A 16,118-nucleotide genomic window follows, 5' to 3' on the forward strand; every position below is an offset into this window, starting at 1 on the left:
TTATACACTGGACCATTTGTAATACTCAATATTCCACGTCCAGAATGTTACTGAGTAGTGTATCCCAATAGTGGGAAGGGAAAGGGATTGTACCCACATAAAGACCTGAAAAAGTTTGTTCATTAACAGAAATCAATACAATCAGTACACACAATATGAAAGAACATACATCAGTTCAATAGCAAGCAAATCCTACAGCATATATGGGAGGAGGCACTGTAAATGAACTTACGGAAATATCATGTATTAAACACCTAATCAGGGCTAATAAGATCACTATGATAAAATTCAGAGATTGCCAGGTAATACAAAGGTAGGATTATTTGGAAGGATGTTTAACGACAGAGTTTGAGAAACACATTCTGGCCTATGGAACGAGATTGCTGAGAAGGGGAGAAGCAATTCTGACTTATAGTAATAGTAGCGGGAGACGTGTAGATGCTGCATACACTACTGCACATGTTGAGAAACTTGACGCACGCGCAGAACGATATGGCTTATTAATAAAGCATGGTGGTAACATAGAATCGTTCACATACCAAAACCCTACACAACAAGCAATGGTACTGATATCAGCACAGAAATGAAATTAATAAAATAATATGTATATAATAGGATTGAGGTAATTTAGAAGGAATATTTACGATGAATAGGGAACTGAGAAAAGTATAAAGCTAAATTAAGTAAAATAAACACTACTACACAAAAGGGTAGAGGAACGAAAGAACATGTACAAGACAATGAAAGGGAAGTAAATTCAACAAACATTACACCTCATTTTGAATTGAACTAGTATTTACACTAGATACTATGACTTACAGTTGGACTTTTTTATCACATAAGCCAACTACAGTATTTAAACAAAACTACAAACTATACAGTAAAGAACTGAAAATCGAGTACCATATATTAAAAGAATAACTACTAGCTTATTTGTGCTACACATTAGATTACACAACGTTACACATGAAGCCATTTGTGTAATACTGTAGGCATAAACAGAACAAGCAGCTGGTAAGTCGAAGGGACCTAGAATAACATTTGTGTTCATATTAAAAACAAAACATGTGTGTTCACGAACACAAGGTTTAGAATACTTTAAGAATTTAACTCTGCTGAGTAAGTGATTAAAGGATGAATGTGATGTGAGATGATACACAGGCAATAACACACCTAGCAGTTTAATTATTGATAAGAATACTTTTTAGGGAATGATGCAAAGCCGGATCCCAAATAAACACAGAAATATTATGGTGGTAGGTACCTTTGAAGATGGGCCCACCGTACTGCAAATGTTGTGCGTATGAATGTATAAGTACCGATATGTATGTGGAGTGGGAGAGTTTTTTGGAGATTAAAGTACGTGAATGAATTTATGAAGTAAAGGAAAGATCTACTAACATAAAAAATGAGTTAAAAGGTAATTTACTATGAGGCAAATGACACACGATGTAAAGATCAAATAATCTTTTAAACGGCGAACTGTACAAGCGAAAATGCCTATCCCTCTCTGGGTATGTACATTGGTCATAAGAAGGGATACTAAGAACTGTAAGTAATACAATCAAAACTTTAAACCATTATTACATCTGAACATAATTACTGATAAAAGCATATGGTAAGTACAAGAAGTAAAAACCCAACTCCAGTGGAAATGCAAGTTGGAAATGTAGCAGTCTTCTGCGCCAAAATATGAGAGGACGAGTAAAAATGTACATGATGGAACTTTTTAAGCTGGGAGACTAAGAAAATTTAAAGAAGTTAACACAAATACATGTAGGTAGCACGATAAGCACACATGAAAACATTAGATACAATGAAATGTATGCTTGATTATGATATGATGAATTTCAGATGAAGTTTGGACAGAAAATCCCACATTTTTCCTTCATTCAAAACCCACAGTTCCCTGTAGATAATAGATCTCTTTCCCGCTGAGTTGATAGAGGTATCGCTGAATGTGGTTGTGTTCTGTTACTGTTAGAAGACACAAGGAGAACAGATTATTTCAGTTTCCTTTTTCTGGGCACCTGTAATAAAGGGAGGATATGTAAATAAATGAAAATAAGGCTGCTTTTCTTTTGTTACAAAAAAGAGAGGAAAGAAAACTTACATGTGTCAGCTCAAGAATGTTGAGAAAATTGAAGTTTACTTCTAAAATAAAATCTCTGATTCTTGAATATAACCTTGTAATTATGTGTAATATTTTCTGTATACTATGTAAAGACAATTACATCATCATGATGCAACATGTACCTGAACCATGTGAGGTGCAAAAAGTGATACTGGTGGCTTACTACCATGAATACAGCATGTGCCTACCACAAGGATAAAATGAGGATAAACCTTCTATTGTGGCGCAACATGCAGGACGTGGTGTCGATTGTAGAAAGTGGCTTTTTCGGACTCTACAGTGTTTCAAGGTTCACTGTAGTCTACAAACAAATGGACAGGAATTTACACAGCTCCTTCATTGTGATATCAGAAAAAAAAGAGGACAATCATCGATGTGCCGATTGTACGAAGTGGTTTCTTTGGTCTCTACAGCACTGAAGAGTTTGTTGGAGTTTACGAACTAGAAGACAGGAACTTATATGGCTCCTCTGTTGTGGTTCCGACAGGTATAAGAGGCCCACGAGGTCACGATGCCGCGTGGATATACTGACTGGCTACAATAGTGTGCAATGATTATGCACTAACAATGCGGAGTGGAGACTTGACTTAAACAATCAATATACCCACTGCAGGGATAATATATAAGAAAATACCACCTGAACTAAGGAAGGCATAGAGAAGAGAAACAAAGTATATTAATATTGTAAATGATGTTACTGTACAAAAGAGTTTTGAAAAGTGAATATTAAATAATCGGTAAAAGTTAATATAAAAAAATTGTAATTTAAAGTCTGCTCTGGGCAGAGAATAAACAACCCCTAACCAACCAGAAAAGTGCACCACTACTGTATACTGTCACCCGGTAAAGTCTGGACAATACCAGTACACAGTAGGGTGGCAGTTGTAGTGTACTTAAACTGGAATACCAAAAGAATATAATTTTTTAGATTGCTTCTCTCTCTCTCTTTCTCGTCATTTACAGGAAGATAAACCTAACATGACTGTTACCTCACCAATTTCAATGTTTTTCATGTTCATTTGTTAACAGTTTTCTTTCATTAACCACTTGTCTAGTTTCTGATGCCTCCGTGGTAGGATGTTTTATGGAGACTGTTGTGTTGGCAGAAGAGCCAACACAGTGTTACGATTGGAGGCCGAAATACACGCATTTTAGCTCAGGCAGGCTGGCGTGAGGAGGGAAGAACTATACTGACGTGAGGTCTGGAACATGACAAGGAATTAGAATTCAGAAAGCGGACGTAGCTAGTTTGATACTTAACTTTAATCCATTAATGATGAACGTCGCTCTTGACGGTACATGGTTCACAATATTATCTGTTCAGAAGACATAGTAACTGAATATGGTGCCCTGCTAGGTCACAGCAAATGACGTAGCTGAAGGCTATGCTAAACTGTCGTTTCTGCAAATGAGAGCGTATATAAACAGTGAACCATCACTAGCAAAGTCGGCTGTACAACTGGGACGAATGCTACGGAGTCTCTCTAGACTAGACCTGCCATGTGGCGGCGCTCGGCCTGCAATCACTGATGGTGGTGACACGCGCTTCCGACGTATACTAACGGACGGCGGCCGATTTAAAGGCTACCACATAGCAAGTGTGGTGTCTGGTGGTGACACCACAGAGACGCTCTGTCTTTGTGTGAAGGGAAAAAGTGTAAACTCGCATTAAAAAATATTCAATACAGTGGTCATTACAAGTTTGGAGTGCAGTTTCATTTAGTAGGACAAAAAACCTATGACTATTAGGATTCCTTCTACAACAATTTTATATCACGACAACAATGCCTTACCGATGTGACATGGTCACAAGAAATTTATTTATCTTGTAAGATGAAGATGGAAAAAAAAAAGAGAAACACATCACTTGCAATTCAGCGTTCCCTCGATGGGTGGTACTTATGGTCTTGGAGAGCCTGGCTATGGCCTCTAATGGCCTCTGCGATTCCTGATGAGTACCAAGAAACTGTCTTCCGTTGGGGTGGTCCTGAGAAACAGGGGATCACTAAATCAGCTGCCAAAAGACTGGTTGTAGTTGTATTCTGGATTGCCTCATCAACATCACTGTGGTGGGGAGCCAAAGGCAACAGCACAGGTGAAAGCATCCCAGTCAACACTGTTGCGGACCCATCTGGGCAAGCATCCAGCAGAGTTATGCTGAGGGAGAGAGACAGGAAGATCAGGAAGGTCACTACCACACATGACGCTATGGACACTCTAGTGGATGGATGGGAGAAGACAAGAGCTGCAGATGGAAAAATCAATGGCCAAGAAAGTTCTGTGCGGCTCACTGAAGTTGGTTAGTTGGTTGATTTGGGGGAGGGTACCAAACAGTGAGGTCATTGCTCCCATTAGATTAGGGGACGTCAGCCGTGCTCTTTCCAAGGAAGTGTCCGGGCATTTGCCTGAAGCGATTTAGGGAAATCACGGAAAACCCAAATCAGGATGGCTGGACACAGATCCCACTGAAGTGTTTAGGGACATCAGTATTCACAAGACAGAGGTGAATTTGTGCCAGTAAGTTTTTGAGGTCTTCACCATGGCCAGTGATCATTGTTCCACTACAAAGGGTTATGGACAATGAAATTACCCAAGAATAGGAAAGGTGGTGTGGGGGGGGGGGGGGGCAGGGGGGAGGGGCAGGGGGGAGAGGCATGGGGGAGGGGACTGTTGGGGGAGCTGAGAAACCAATGCAAACAATATCTTATGAGGCACTTCACTATTGGGAAGGAGGTAAACACTCCAGATGATAGAATTGTAAAACACACTTACCTGAACAACCATAGCCTCCATAGGTGTATTAAGAGGCACACTTTCACTCTATAGAATTTTTGGAATGTATGTGTGAACTGTGCCCGACACATGCCGTATGTAGCATAATTCTTATAATATCCCCCGGTATCCACGAAGGGCCAGGGTCTGCAACGCTGGAAACCAAGTTTCCTGAAGAGCAATGAAGAAGGCAGGAGAAGTGCTTAAAAGATGATGTAGCTCAGCTAGGGGGCGGAAAAAACCACTACTATTCCACTGGAGAATAATGTTGTCAACGTACTGTGAGGCCATGAAGGGACCAAAGAGACAGTTTATGCCCAGGGTCACCCACTGCCACTGGTTGAGGCGTTATGGCATCAACACACATAGGTTTTGCATTCGATCGTGTGGTAAACTTGGGGCCTCAGGGGCTGCCAGAATTTCCGTCAGCCACACGAGTGGAACGGGAGATTTGGTGGTGTGGGCGCCATCGTGATATCCCTGTTCTTGGAGGACTACTACTAATCTTTCCTCTCCTTCGGGGATTTGGATGACTGTGAGGCCTCCTCTGAATTAGTTTCAGGTAATGATGATCGTGAAGCCCTATGACCTGCAGCCTGTGTCTCCAGCCACTGGCTGGTGTCTGGTTGCAGACTGATACAAACCTTGGACAGGAGTGTCCGGAGGGACCTTTTCCTGTCAAGAGAAATTGATTTGTCTCTAACTGCGAGGTGGGAGCCAATGTCCCTGGGGACATGGGTGGGAAGACAATGACCCTAAATCAGGTGTGGGGGAAGCAGCAAGAGGGGAGCCCCCAACTGTCAGGGGGAGGGGGGGGGGGGTGAAGAGCGCAGGCATGGTCGAATGGCCCTGACGGAGGCCCTGTTGGAGGTGGAACAGGCGGGAGTACCGCCGCCAAAGGATGCGACATCGTCATAGCTGTAGCATGTGACACTGTTGTACATCTCTGGTGCAACCGCTTGTACTACTTCTTTGCCTCTTGGTAAGTTAGTTTGTTGAGAGTCTTCTATTCTCGTATTTTCTTCTCTCTTGGGAAAATGGTGCAATGAGGTGGGCACAGAGAATGTTGCTTTCCAAGTTTGACACAGATGGGGGAAGGCGCACAAGTAGCATTCCTGTGCAGCGGTCATTTAAAATCTCTGCACATGGGGCTAGCATTGCAATGCGAAGACATGTGTCCAAATTTCAAACACTTGAAGCGTCACATGGGGGCAACATACAGTTTCACATCGCATAGGTATACCATCACCTTCATCTTTTCACGCAATAAATTGTCCTCAAAGGTCAAGATGAAAGCAGTGGTAGCAACTTTATTGTTCTTTGGCCCCCTATGGACACAATGGACAAAGTGGACATCCTGACACTCCAAGTTGGCGCATAGCTCATCATCAGATCGCAAGAGCAGGTCTCTGTGGGAAACGATGCCCAGAACCATATTTAGACTATTATGGGGATTGACAGTCACTGGTATGTCACCCAGCTTGTTAGAAGTCAGTGCCAACCGTGAATGGGCAGGGGATGCTGTTTTGATTAAAATTGACCCATTTTCCATTTTAGGGATGGCGGAAACTTCCCCAAACTTGTCTTCTGTGGTCTCCACAAAGAATAAGGGCTTTGTGGCCTAGAAGGTATCTCCATCAGTGTTTCTCTACTTGGCACTTAGCTCTATGTTCCTCCCATGGTATAGCAACAGAAGGGAACATTTTAGGGCTGTATATCTCTCTGCATTAAATGAGAACTTTCCTTCCCCAGAGACTGCTGCACCATTGGCTGCCAGTGGGAGATAACTTCATCTGCTTCATTTGTCGCTCATCCGCCATGCTGCCAACCATTCTGAATGGGGGCTCTCCCCACCCAGCCTCAACAATGGCTACCTGGCCAGTATTCTATCGCTCAAAGTCCCTGTGCTCCAGTCATGACAGGCGCACACTCCTTGGCATAGATTATGAGTTTCCAATTCAGGCACCAACAGTGCAGTGCCTGCATGGTCAGGGGGGCCACCACCATGCAGGTACATGACGACAAGCCCCCCCCCCCCCCCTGCCATTCCCACAACGGGATGGCTACCACACTGGGTTTTGGGTGTCCTACCTTATTAAAGGGAAGGGCGCAAAAACAGAAAGACAGAAAGGTCGAGACTGCATTGGCCAACCTTCCCTGCATGATCTGCACCTAGGAGAATTTTGAAAATTTGTCACAGGCAAACCCACCAATGGGCACCATGTATTTATTTAATGAAAAGTTGTGGGAGTATAAGCTCGCTAGGCTCGCAGAATGGGAAGGAAGTAATGCTGCAAGTGTTGGGGCCTAACGGTAGCCAAACACATACTCATAAGAAGAGATGGGAGCCCCCTTGGGTTGGGGGTAGGGGTGGGGGGTGGGGGGGGGGGGGGGGCAGCAAGTGAGGTGGCAGTGCGGTGGTTCTCAGTCATTAAGTGAAGAAAATCAGTCACTGCATTGTCTGTGGTCAAATGTAATGCCTGAAATTTGGCATTCTCAGCCCACTATAGATCTTGGAACATTGTATTCCCCAACGATTTACGATATGGAATGTCCTATGTGTCTAGCTCCAACTACCTACCCACATTCAAAGTCTGTTAAATCTTTTCACATGAACCAGTGGAGTATAAATGAGAGCTCTGCCATTCCACTAAGCTTTTATAACTTGTTTACACAATACAACCACCATGTGTTTCTGTAGATACTGCTACCCCATGACGAATACCTCATGACTTTCGTCATCTTAGTCTGAAAGTACATACACTACCTTGTTTTTGGAATTACCGGCTAGGTTTGTGGGGAGAAGAGAGGACAGAGTGGAGGAAGTTAAAAAAGAAAGGCAGGTTCCTCAGATCCCAAGATCCCTCTCAGCCTCACTTCCATCACTGGAATAAATAAAATTTTTACGATTTGCTGGATACAGCACACAAATTTATAACAAAGGTAACTCCTGAAACTGAATAGGAGGAAAGTGAGAACTTAAAAAAAAATCTCATATGGAAAAATTATTTCAATGAAGCGGAATATGAATATCCCGAGAACACGCTATATTATTAGCACACCATCTTCTGCAGCAATTAATGATTAACTAATAATGTTAATCTGCTTCTACTATTAAATTTCAATTAACAAAAAGCTGCAGCTCTGTTCTGAAATACTATTTGTTTGGTACTATGGACTGAAGTTTTACTTACAAAATCTGATGAAAATTATCTGGACACCTCTATGTAACGTAGAAATGACCCTAGATGTCACTGTTAGTGATGTGATTGTGAAGCGTAAATGTGAAGGAACAACTTAAGCTAAACAATGGCCAGACAGCCCTTATGTACTGACAGACAGGGACCATCAAGCATTGTGGATGGTGGTTGTAAAAAAGTCAAATGAAGTCAGCAGAATATGAGTTCCAAAGTATTACCAGCATCCCAACCAGCACAGTGACTGTGCATATGGAACTGGTTGGTTGGTTGGTTGATTGGGGTTGAGGGGACCAAACAGCAAGGTAATCAGTCCCTTGTTTTAAAGGTGGTCTATTCGGATGAATTTACATCTCACGAGAGTCATAACGGGTGGGGTGGGGGTGGGGGGGCGTAAAAGTACAGTCATGTTGTCAATGGTGAAAACAAAAGGAGGGAAGTCAGCAAGTGGGCAACCCCAAGGCTATGCTAGAGGCAGGAAATATCCCACCCCAATGCAGTACAGGCAAGACCACCTGCTACTTAAAAGCATTCAACCACTAGAATGTAAAAGTGCGTATTGGAAAAGGAGACTAACCAAATCTAAAAAGCGATAAAAACAGAGTAAAAGGGAGATAAAAGAGGATCTTGGCCAGGGAAGGGAGTCAGGAATCTCCAAACACAGCTTACAGTGGGAGACACCCCAACCCTCACCGCCCTGCCCCTACTCCAGAGGGAGATTAAAAACCTTAAAACTGAAAATAAAAACCACTTTCATAGAGGAAACTGAGAACCAGTTCCACCATCTGGGAGTCGTCTGCCAATATTAAATGTAATATGCGAGGAAGTCCGTACTTAGTATGCAGAGCCAAAAGGAGGGGGCATTTCACCAAAATGTGGGCTACTGACTGGAAGGCCCCACAACCACAAAGAGGGGGTGGCTCATTACGCAAAAGAAAACCATGGTCAGCCAGGTATGGCTGATGCGGAGATAACACAGGGTGGTCAAGTCCTTTCAGGAGAGGCGGAAGGAAGAATGCCATGGGACAGGTGTCACCTTAATCGCACGAAGTTTATTAGACAGGGAGGTAGCCTCCCAAGAGTTGGCCCATGATTGTGCGAAGTGGGATTTGATATGAAGCCGTAAATCCGCCGCAGGAGGGGTTACAGGGAAGGGGACGGGGGTTAAGTAACTGCTCCCCCAGCCGAACGATCAGCAAGCTCATTACCTGGGATACCCACATGGCCAGAGACCCAAAGGAAGTCAACAAAACAAGCAGCATGGTGAAGATCAGCGAGATAGTCATGGGTGGCAGAGACCAAGGGATGGCAGGAAAAACACTGGTCAATAGCCCGAAGGCCACTCATTGAGTCCATACATAACAAAATGCGGCAGAGTTGGGACTGTTTAATAAAGGTAAGGGCCTGGGAAATTTCCATCAATTCAGCAGTAAACACCCCACATGCAGTTGGGATTTTCCATCCCAACACAGGACTTGAAGGCATATCCTACACAATCAGCAGAGTTAGAGCCATCAGTGTAAGAAACAACAGCATCCTGAAACTCTCTTAAAATTCGGCGGGAAAAACAGCGGAACACCATCAGGGGAACGGAATCTTTCGGACCTCGGCAAGAGATCCATCTGAATCCGGGGCCAAGGAACTAACCAAGGGGGGGTGTTGGGGAGGGAACGTGGGAGACAGGACAAAGAAGGAAGCTAAAAATCAGTAAACCCGCCCAAGGGCAGGAATCAGGTGGGCGATGTCCTTGGTCTGGGAACAGGATAGAATAGGAAGGATGAGTGGGAGAGGAACGGACAGTGATTGCATAAGAAACCAGAAGCTGGGACCACCGAACAGAAAAGGGGGGGGGGCGGGATCCCAGCTTCAACCAGGAGACTATCAACAGGGCTAGAAGGGAAGGCACCAGTGGCCAAACAGATACAACAATGGTGGACTGGATCCAGGAGGTGCAGTGTGGAAGGAGCAGCCGAACCATAAACTTGACAACTATAGTCCAAGCGAGACAGCACTAAAGACCGATAAAGGCGGAGAAGAGTGGAATGATTCGCACCCCGAGGGGTGTGGGCAAGGAAGCAAATGACATTGCGTTAACGGAAACATCCTATCTTCAGAAGTCTTGATATGAGGCAACCAAGTGAGCTTCTTGTCGAAAAGAAGACCCAGGAAACGAAACTGTGGAACCACAGGTAATTGTTGTGCATCAAGGTAGAGCTCCAGATCGGGGTGGACTGCAGTACGGCAATAGGAGTGGACACCCGCGATTTTAAAGGGGAGAATTGAAACCCGTGTGAGAGGGTCCTTGCAGAGGCATGCCGTATAGCAACCTGGAGCTGCTGCTCTGCAGAGGCCATCGAAGAGGAACTAACCCAAATGCAGAAATCATTCACATACAGAGCAAAGGACCAACGGAGGCAACAAGTCCAGTTATAGCAATGAGGAAAAGAAGTACACTCAATACGGAACCCTGTGGGATGCCATTCTCCTGGGTCCGTGGAGAACTAAAAACAGTACCAACCCGAGCCCTGAACGACCAATGGAACAGGAACTGGCGGATAAAAATTGGGAGTGGGCCCCAAAGATCCCACTCATGAAGCGTAAGAAAGATATGATGGCGCCAAGCCGTGTCATAGGCCTGTAGAGACTTTCAGATAGGATGCATTATGCCCGTGTGCAACTATTAATACATTTTGCATGAAAAATTTAAAACTCTGCTTTGGTCTTCAGCAGAGAAGCATTATATATAAATGGACATTATTGTCATATCTTTCGCTGCAGTTTATACTCCACAGTTCTTCTAAAACTGAATTTTGTAATTTGAGGCATCTACCTAATTAAAAAGGTCTACGTCATTACATGTGTGAGTAACAGCTCCAGCTCCTTATTAGGTCTATGCAAAGTGTTCTGTTATTTATTTAACACAAATTCTTCGTGTTACATTTCACAGATTAGACATCTCAGAGACAAGAATCTAGAACAGGGCTATGCCATGAAATACATGTTTTGTGGAAGCATGTGTCGAGACAAGAATGCAAGGGGCTATGCCCACAACTGGATATAAATACCGAATTATAAAGCATCAAACAGACAATATGTGATCTCTCATGTTTTATTGGTGTGATCTATTAACAGCGTGCTTTAAGGTGTTCTGACAAATCGTTTTTTCCATTTTATGCATAAAATTATGACAACTGACCCAGCTGTCTTCTTCAGGTGCTGCAAATTTTGCTTTTATTTGTACTTGTTACCTGGATTGAGAATTATAATTGGCCTCATGTCACTAACTATAGCTGAATTTGGGTCCTAATCCCCACTATGTCCTTTCATGGCTTTTCGGAGCCCACATTGTTATTCCGCAAACCACAAATTCCCAGCCCTGGTACACATGATGTCAGGTGAGGTCATTAAGGTCTTGCTGTCCATGGAAAGAGGAATTTTGTATGGGGAGGGCCTCCCAGCGACTAGACCTGATCATCTGGTGCACGTCTTTTGAGGTGACGCCACTTCAGCAACTTGCGCATCGATGAGGATGAAATGATGATGATGAAAGATGACACAAACGCCCAGTCCCTGGGCGGAGAAAATCTCCAACCCACCTGGGAATCGAACCAGGGGCCCCCGGCATGACAAGCCAGCATGCTGTCGACTCAGCTACAGTGGTGGACTTGCTGCCCATCAGTGCTGGGAAAATGCTAAGAGAATTTGTGTTTCACAGAATATCAGTGGGGGCTCCGAAAAACAAAAGAGCATCAAAGGGCATAGTTGGCTCTGCTATAAATGGACCAACGGTAGTTCACAATTTGGTTGAAGTCTGGGCAGTGAGTACACACAACAAAATTCACAGTAACTGAAAAAGAAGGATGGGACGGTCACTGAAACAATGTGCATAAAATGAAAAAATAACTTGGCACAACAACTGGAAACACACCATTAAGTATATGGAATAATAAGTAGCTGAAGTACCTATATCAAATATTGAAGTCAAAATAATCACAGTGCGTACTACGAATTTGGGAGAACAGTGATCATAATTCTAAAAGTTTGCAAGATATTTCCATAGGCCTACAAACAAAAATAATTTTGTGGCAAATGACGTACAGCCAAAAATCTCTAAACTGACTATTTATCAACTAGCTGAGTTTTTTCCCTGACATACATTTGTAGCAGCAGCAGCAGATTTTTTTCTCAAAATCTCCAGCTTTGTCAATTTACAATCACATTATCACCTTCCAATCTAACCCAGGCCTCAGGTTACACTACAGCTCAATCCCAAGAGAGCCTTCATTTCAAAGAGGTAGAAAATACTACATACATTGTGGTGACAGGAATCTATGACACCCTTCTGTGACCTAACAAATCCAACATAACCAGTGAAGAATATTGAATAGTTTCAATTGTGGCACTAAAATGCATCACCTCTTTATCATCTTTCATTGGTCCCCTAAAACTGTCTTTCCGATGGCTACTTGAAACAGGCACTTGTCAACCAATGTACCTTAGATAATCCACACCCTGACTGACACTGTCCCTGTTTTAGACTTTTAGCCTGTCAGAGAGGCAAGAATACAAATATAGACAGAATATGTTGTACATATTTATAAGGCGTTTTGTATATAAATGCCACTAGCAAAGACTGAATACTAAAATTACTTTGCTCAGTATGTTCAGTGTCATGCCTAATTTATCTATAATCAGTGCTTATCTACAGATTTCATAAATTCACTTTGTTATATGATTATAGTATTTAAATAACTGTTACAGTATGATTTGTCTACTAAGTACTGGGATAATATTTATCTTCAAGTCATGCTAACCTGCAGTCTGCCATCCAGAGTACGCTGAATTGTAACACATTTACTTGGATGAGCCCCATTTGTTGTAATGGCTGTTATTAAACTGTCCAGTTCATCACGCTTTTCCTGCAAAGAAGGATTTCATTGTTTTAGTCAGCAACAATAAATTAGTTTTTCTTATGCTAACTTGGGCTGTTTATGATACAATTTTATCACCACTAACTGAAGACATAATTAAGAAATATGTAAGAATTTGGGACCAAATCATCATGATGTGGTGAAGCAATCGAGAAGATTCCCTACCATAATCAAAGTCCTTAAGAAATTCTTTTACAGTTTATAATCATCTGGGCCTATAATTTTCCCTCTTTATGGCTCATTTAAAATATATGTTAACCATTTCTGTATCAGTAGCGAGATGTCTCACAAACAGCTTTACTGCAGCCACGGGAGAGTACACGTGTGTGTGTCTGTACTTCATTTGGAAAAACAGCATCTAGAAAACTACCACTATTGGTCCATGTATTTATGCAGCACACATTACAGGAATAAGAGGTCATTTCTGATGCAACTGTAGGTTCAAAACAGACAAGGTTAGAGATGGAAATTAGATATGTACTTTTCAAAGGAACCACTCATGCATTCATCTTGTGTTGAAGGGAAATGTGGAGAAACCTAAATTCGTATGGATGGATAGATGAGCACTTGAGTTCACTCCTGCCAAATGATAGTCCAGTGTCTGAAAGACTGGGCCATCTTGTTACTTACTCTCATTTACAGTAATACCATTATCCGGACAAACAGTTCCCAAAATTGCTTACTCAGTTTTATATCAACATTCACTAAAATTAAAGAATCTATTTAATTGAACAAAGGTTATTTCACCTGCACCAATGTGTTTGTCATCTCAATTGCTATGGAAACCTCCCGTAAGTCTACAAACTGTTCTCCAGTCTGTATACAAATGTAATCATCGAAAAGACGTTACATTTTGACAATGTTCAATATCTACCTTTATTTTCTGAAAAAGTGTTAAGCTAATGTCTTGTCTCTTTATGATTCATTTCAAGTAGCTATGTGTAGTGCCATCACTGTGAGTAGCTCTTTCCTTCACGATGAGGGCCTGTAGGTGCAGCAGTGCTACGGAAATGGATCACACTCAAATCTAGGTGATGTCTACTAGGTGAGTGGACCACAGAGAATGTCTTCAGTGTTTGTACGTCCTTTTTGTCTTTACTCTAGTGCTTTATGTTCTTTTCTGCATTGACATTTCACTAGTGATTCTTCTACTTTTAAAATCAAGTAGGTCTACTAACTTTAAGGACAAAAGTGTGATCTGTTGTTATTCACTACTAATATTGTCAAAACTAATTTCTGTGTTGGATACAAGGAACCCATAGTATACACACTGTTATTCGAATTTACAAGGCCTCAAAACAAATACTGCACAATTTCTACAGTTGTTACAAGCAGTATCCTTCTCTTCCTATGCTATTACCACAGTTTGGTAGATCTACACACACATTTTCTCTTTTCAGTTTGGTAAAGTAATGTCAATATAATAGAAGACAAATGATATCTACTGTTACTGATCTTTAAAAAATTAAGGCCTAATATCATTAGATTACTGTACCTACATAAGTGAATCTACTATTGGAAACAGTGGAAATACTCTAACACTGATCCATTATTAGTTATGTGTTCTCAGGAAGTATTTTTTCATCTGATTTAAAGCATAAGTATTTGATCAGGTCGCAGAAAAATACAAACTGAATAACGGGTCTAACATAGCATAGTGTCCGTATATAATTTTCAGAGGCCGACTGATGACAAGAAGTTTAACTATACTATTTATAATGTACCACGAAATAATGCGACAGCGTAAAAACACTGAGTGTTGACTACTCATGTTTCGGAAAATGATCAAAATCATTGATCATGTTAAGTTTATGTCACATAAATTTTGTACTTAGCACTCTATGATTATCGACAAGTAACTGATAGTGAATATGGATAACTACGTGAATTGTGTGACGACAGTGAATTAAATTACATAACGTACCAGCCTGTCACTACTTAAAACACTTTGGTGGACACTAACTGGGAAATGAATTTACAGGTGTCCATAATGCGAACAACTGTTATCGTCGCTGACATAGGCTATTACCTTCATAAATACACGAAGTAATCAGTTTATCAGAACACAAGACACGGCTGAACTGCTGTACTTAACTAAAGTCTAAGAAGTACCAACCTTCAATTTCTTCACTAAACTTTCAATAGCGCGTTTTGCAAAACCTTCTGATTCTCCTCCTTGGCGATGACACATTAAACTATGCACTATACTCAAGCAGGCGTCGGCTGATGTTGGTGCATTTGTTGTTATAGCAGTCATGTCTCGATCTGTAAGCAATATTAACACATTCACACCGTCTTACATCACAAGACTGAAACGTGGTTTCGTCCTGCTTTCCTATTACAGATGTCCATTACCTACCCTTAAGTTCTTCCTATTGATACAGTAGAGTTGACAGTCACAAAAAATCCACTAAGCTTGAAAATTACGTTTATACTTAATTCAGTCATATAGGTTTACTGGGTATCATACAATTAAATAACAGGATTCACAACGTTTTTACATGTTTCCACTAAGACTGATATCACCCATATCTTCGAAATTACGCGTTTCACTTAAACTGATGGTCACAGAAAATCCAAACCTGCTGTTGCCGCAGGACTGAAGAGGTGTCCGCCGCCAGACAAGCCTACCATTCTTGCAGGTTGTAGTGTAACACTCCTTTAATGACAGTCACTACTGTTTCTGCATAATGTTTAACGTCCACACTGAACGACAACCAATGTAAACATGTCTCCAGAGATGTTTACAACAAATTCACTGAGCTTCCTACATTACCTAACCACAAACACTGCCTGCAGACATGCTCTAGAAACAAAAACACTACTACCGATTAGCACCACAGATGTGGATAGCACAAAACTAATGGTAGTTCATCTGTGGATTCCGACGCTGTTTCCAATTGCAGCTAAAATTGAATTCATTGATTTCATCATATTTATATGTTCATCTCACTGTAGCAGAAGAAACACCATATGCTCAATATATAAATGCATATTAGCAATATATTACATAGAAGTAAGTTTAATGTCCCACCGAAGACATACTCACACTAGACGACAACGCAACGTCAGGGGACGTCACCG

General features: G+C 41.8%; 1 protein-coding gene across 3 annotated transcripts in view; it reads right to left on the reverse strand.

Annotated features, from left to right (window-relative positions):
- LOC124612636 (mothers against decapentaplegic homolog 4) overlaps nucleotides 1-15,861 on the reverse strand; it is a 168,705-nt gene extending 152,844 nt beyond the window's left edge. For 2 of the 3 annotated variants that reach the window (XM_047140935.1, XM_047140933.1), the window contains exons 1-3: nucleotides 15,617-15,861; nucleotides 15,151-15,299; nucleotides 12,918-13,022 (exon numbers count right to left, since the gene is read on the reverse strand). In XM_047140935.1, coding sequence (XP_046996891.1) covers nucleotides 12,918-13,022; nucleotides 15,151-15,299; nucleotides 15,617-15,668 — 306 coding nt within the window. In that variant the 5' untranslated portion in view covers nucleotides 15,669-15,861. Of the gene's footprint in view, nucleotides 1-12,917; nucleotides 13,023-15,150; nucleotides 15,300-15,393 lie in introns of all 3 variants that reach the window. The other variant, XM_047140934.1, reaches the window with a different exon arrangement.
- Between the last annotated feature and the right edge of the window lie 257 nt (nucleotides 15,862-16,118).

The sequence above is a fragment of the Schistocerca americana genome, chromosome 4, assembly GCF_021461395.2.
Source record: "Schistocerca americana isolate TAMUIC-IGC-003095 chromosome 4, iqSchAmer2.1, whole genome shotgun sequence".
In the NCBI taxonomy this organism is placed as follows: domain Eukaryota; kingdom Metazoa; phylum Arthropoda; class Insecta; order Orthoptera; family Acrididae; genus Schistocerca; species Schistocerca americana.